The sequence below is a fragment of the Gastrolobium bilobum genome, unplaced genomic scaffold (genome assembly GCF_033153095.1).
Source record: "Gastrolobium bilobum isolate Gb01-03AN ecotype WA unplaced genomic scaffold, APGP_CSIRO_Gbil_v1 utg54096, whole genome shotgun sequence".
In the NCBI taxonomy this organism is placed as follows: domain Eukaryota; kingdom Viridiplantae; phylum Streptophyta; class Magnoliopsida; order Fabales; family Fabaceae; genus Gastrolobium; species Gastrolobium bilobum.
Genome location: NW_026896312.1, coordinates 164,952 through 169,989, shown reverse-complemented (window position 1 = coordinate 169,989; position 5,038 = coordinate 164,952). Strand labels below are relative to the sequence as shown.

The 5,038-nt window shown below is 35.9% G+C and overlaps 1 protein-coding gene across 1 annotated transcript; it reads left to right on the top strand.

The window, feature by feature from the left end:
* Window positions 1–1,752: 1,752 nt before the first annotated feature.
* Window positions 1,753–4,086, top strand: LOC133298877 (probable WRKY transcription factor 49). Its single transcript, XM_061498258.1, has 3 exons — window positions 1,753–2,096; window positions 2,191–2,334; window positions 3,567–4,086. Exons 1-3 carry the CDS (start codon window positions 1,813–1,815, stop codon window positions 4,084–4,086), a joined length of 948 nt encoding a protein of 315 aa, XP_061354242.1. The 5' UTR covers window positions 1,753–1,812.
* Window positions 4,087–5,038: the final 952 nt, after the last annotated feature.

Below are 5,038 nucleotides of genomic sequence, written 5' to 3'. Positions count from 1 at the left end.
AAAATTGTAGTAGTTAAATTGATTAACTGTAGCAGTTAGTCATCGATTAATACTATTGATATTTTATTAGTCTAGTACATTAAATTTGGGTGTACCATGTTTATACAAGATTGTTTTCTTAGGTAAACTCATTAAACCATTCAAAAAAGTTTTTGATATAACTAAGAATAATCTACTAACTTAGACATGAGCATCTGAAGGGTACAATTAAAGTCACTCCTTTACTCACTTCATACTTTATTTACAATTTGGGTCAAATTCTTCTTGTTGTTGATAAAAGTATGCAGGTAAAATTCTAAGCCTATGAATTCCGGGGAATTTGCAATAGGCCTTCATAGAATAACTGTTTAGGTCTTTGGTTGGTTTTATGAAAGAAAACATTAACAATTAGTGGAAACTACTCTCTGTCTTTAGAGTTTACCATTTTTCAAAATTGTTGAGGAATTGCTACAAGTTTTAATCATTCATCTCATTAGTGTTTACATAAGGTTTAGCTAGTCACATTCTTCTAATTATTCTGCTTTCTACGCTAGAATTACTTCACCACCCAGGATGCAACTGAAAATTCTAGCCAATAGGAGCATTTTCTCCGCTTTAAATGTTATGTTTCTTTTTTTATTATTAATGAAAGTTTATAAGGAGTTGGACATTGATATCCCACCAGGGTCAGGGCAAATCTCTCAACCTCTTTAAGAATTTCTGTGAGAAATTACAGATTACTCACCAACAAGATTCTCCCAAAATGTTATGTTTATAATATTTTCAATTTAATTATTGGACCAGAGGAGGGTTATATTGCCAATTTTTTATTTTATTTTATAATCTAACAAATTACACTATGTCTTACCAGTAAAATTTTATTTAAGAGGACATAATATATTTGTAAGAATTTGTAAATAAAATTTGTAAATATAAAGCTTCAATAGTTTTCTTAATATTACTTTTTCATAAGGAGAATCAAACTTTAGTAGTAAGTAACCTACCATTTCAATCTATAGCAGCAAATAATGCAAGCTCACCTACCCTTATAAATATTTCTTCTGAGAAGAAGTATTAGAAAAAGAGTCACAGAAGTCAAATAACATCTCTAAATATTTTGAAGGTATATGATTAATAATTCTCAAAGGTTGACTCTTGCCTTGGTTGAAATGGGGTGGTCAAGTAGCATTTGTCTACTATGATGCATCTATCCCATCACATAACAAGACAAAATAAACATTTAAATGAAAACACAGCCCTACACAGATCAGTACTATAAAATTTTAAAAAATGTCAAAGCCCCTCATCTTTAATGACTCAGCACCATATCTTCTTGTATGGACTCCAACCTTTCAGTTCCCAAAATTAATCTAAAAGCATAGCCATATATCAAATTGACCAAGATCTAGTAAAATATGTGAAAATGAGATATTTCAAGAAGGAATGAAATTTACAATTGTTCGACTTACAACAAAAAAACAAAAGAGACCTCATGCAATTCAATGCTTAGATTCCATTTAGTTGATTACCACAACACATGCAAATGCATAGTAGAAAGGCCCCATCAAATAGAAATGGTGAGTGATGACACATTTTGCAGTTAACAAGCACTGTTGCTAGATTGTTTGGAATAGAAATCTCCAAGGAAGTCAACGTAGAATACATACAAAACATAGCCACAACTTCCTAACTTTAAAAGTCAAGGAGGGGTAACAAATATACTTCACAACCACCTCTTCATCTGCTCCACTCTTTCCTTTATCATTAGTCTATTATCTTCTTCAGCTTCCTCTTTCAACTGCTAAAAGGATCTTGTTACTTTGGGTCTAATAAATGGTTGAGTCAACCATGTCAAAGGCAATGATGGAGGAAGTAATGGCTACTTGGTCAAATGAGTCAGAGGATGACCTTGTGAGAGAGCTAATAGATGAAGAGTCTTCTCTTCTTATGCTGCAAGAGGAGGCAACAACTGAACCCAACACAAATGCTTCTTTAAGTGACCAAGCTTTTAATAGGTTCATCTCCAATATTAACTCAGGGCCTACCATCACAGATATTGAAAATGCTTTATCAGTCACCAAACAAAGAGAGCACTTCCAACAGCTCTCATCAACAAGGTATGAAAAATTCAATTTCCATTACTTCCTTTCTATATGGCTTGAGTTTGCTGAATTGGGGTCCCATTTGATGCAAGTTTCTGTTTCATTTCAGAGTTTCCATATTGGAAAGAGGTTTGAGCAAGATTGAAAATAAGTATACACTGAAAATCAAATGCTTTGGCAATGGAATGGGTGATGATGGATATAAGTGGAGGAAGTATGGACAGAAATCCATTAAGAATAGCTCAAATCCTAGGTAAATTCTTTCTTCTGATATATGTAGACAGGTGCACACAAAAAATGGAGCATTTCCCTTTACAGATTTGCTTGTAAAAAGCTGCAGAGATTTCCATGAACCTCTTCTACTATGCATATATAGTACTTTGGCAACACTTCTAAAATCTTTAACTGAAAGACAAAGGGACATAGGTTCTTAAACTTAACTGTTTGCTTCTCATGCAAAGCTCTTTTCATAAGCACTCCAATAAAAGTTATACCACTTTTTCCTCCCATAGATAAAGGAGAGTAATTATATGGCTTCCCTGCCAGGAAATGGATCAGCTCACCTAAAACAGTAGTCTTTCATTATTTTCAATTGATTATATCATTTGGAAATTTTGTCCCACCTTTATAATTTACAAACGGTTGCAACACAACCTAAAACATTCAGGTTGACAGAGAGAAACCGTCTCCCTTCAAAGAGAGATTAGTCTCACTCTTCCTCCGGTGACAGTAGTTCAATACATTCTCTGCTTCAATGAAAAGCTTGCGTTAAGGCCATACTCCGAGGACAAGATGGCTGGAGGAGGTTGAGTGGAGATACCTCCAGATTATCTAAAAAAAAAATCTGAATAAATGTGAAAGCCCCACAAAAATAAATTGGCTCATAGGTTTTCTAGACAACTAATATGCTTAGTAATTACTAGTTACTAACTAGGGATTTTCACAATCAGATGAGTGGGGCTCTTTGTCATTATATCCAAGAAAAGTGCATCTGATAGCCCTGTGATGTGTGATAGAGATGTTACAGAAAAGGTAAGAAGAGGATGAGGAATATTTACACGTCAGTAAGTTTCCTACGATATTCATGTCATAGCCAATTAGCCATAGATATGGCAAATTGGGTTGACAGTTGCAACACAAATTTAATTCCCTTAAACATTCAACTTTTCATTAAAACCTAAGTATCTTGAGTTAATTCACTTTAAGTTTTTTATTTTTATTCCATACCCTAGTTATCTCTTTAGGACGAGTCAAGTCCCTAGATATTCCTACGACCCCAACACGAAAAGAGATATGTACATGTATGAGAGTAATCCTGAATCAAGTAACATAACAACTATCAACTCTAATTCCAAAAATTCTCCTCAGGATTTGGCAATCAGTTTGGGTTTTCACTTCAATTTTTAAGAGTCCTATTCATTAAACCAAGTTAATTAATAATGCAAAATTTTATTGTTGATTACTAATTTTGAATCCATGGAACAGGAGTTACTATAGGTGCACCAACCCAAGGTGCAGTGCCAAGAAGCAGGTTGAGAGATCCAATGAAGACCCAGACACTCTTATCATCACATATGAAGGGCTCCACTTGCACTTTGCTTACCCTTACTTTCTCAATGGCCAACCAGACCAATCTCATTCCCATTCCCATCAACCAATCAAGAAGTCCAAGCCTACCTCTTCACAAGGCCAAGCCCAAGACCATAAAGAACAACATGTTCATGAAGGCCTGAATACTCAAGAAGCCCAAGAAGAAGCTCCTCTGGGCCTTGTATCATCCACTTTACTTGACACTCCACAAGATATGGCCCACGAAAATTTGGGCTCCCAAGGGCTGCTTGAAGACATGGTGCCATTCATGGTTAGGAACCCCACAAACAATACCAATAGTGCTTACTCGAAGTTTTCTTGTTCTTCGTACGGTTCTTCTCCAACATTACCTCCTATGTGGACTTCTGGTTATTCTACCTCCTGTTATACCATTGGCTTAAATTCCAGCACTTAGGTTATAATTAAATATGTATAGGTAAAGATTTAGAAACTTTAAACTTATTAAATTCTAGCACTTGTAATTGTTTTGTGTATGTGAATTTAATAATATCATGTAATAGTATAGTTTTTATGTCACACCATCCAAGGAAAGAAAGGCTCTACCATTTTACTCTCAAATTTTTATGATAAAATAACCACGGTTATTCCCAATGTTGTAAAACCCAAACCGATCATTGACCCGGCCAAGGTACTGGGTCAATGAGTCACTGGTTCAACCGTATGACTTGGTAAGTATATGTGAGGAAACATCTCATGGGACAACTAGTTTTACATAACCAACAAGATTTGCTTTCACTAAAGACTGCTGTAGATTGAGTATCGCAGGCATAACCATGTTCTGAAATTGACCATTGAAACTCGTAAGGAATGGCTCATTTCGAACAGCAACATACCTGTAATAAAAATGGCAAAGCTTCAACTCTTGGAAAGTGTTGCTGTAAATAGTATAGAAGTATCACATTGTGTATATGTCTTTGTATTTCTTATTTGGTTTAATATATAAATGAAATCTCCTTCGTGTAGTTGACACAAGGATTACAGTCAAATGCCTCTTGTATTTCTGATAGTTAACATGGTATCTAGAGCCTAACAAGAGGAATCCTAATCCGCATCTTTCTGGTGAACCACTGTCCGCCGAGTAAATTTTTTTTTTTTCGGAAACCGTCATATCTGTCCGTTTCCGGCTTCCTTCTCTCATCTAAGAACCTATCGGAACTCTCTCGCTATCAGAAACCATCGTTGACCGCCGCTGGCCGCCGTTGACCGCTGTCTCCGATGACTTTTCTGGCAAATTTTCCGACGAAACCCCCACCGTTCGAATCGTCTCAACCAGGCGGTCCTTCCTGTCCAGGACCTATCGCCGACAACTCAGCCACACGCTCTCCCGCGCGTGAGAAAGCCGCTAA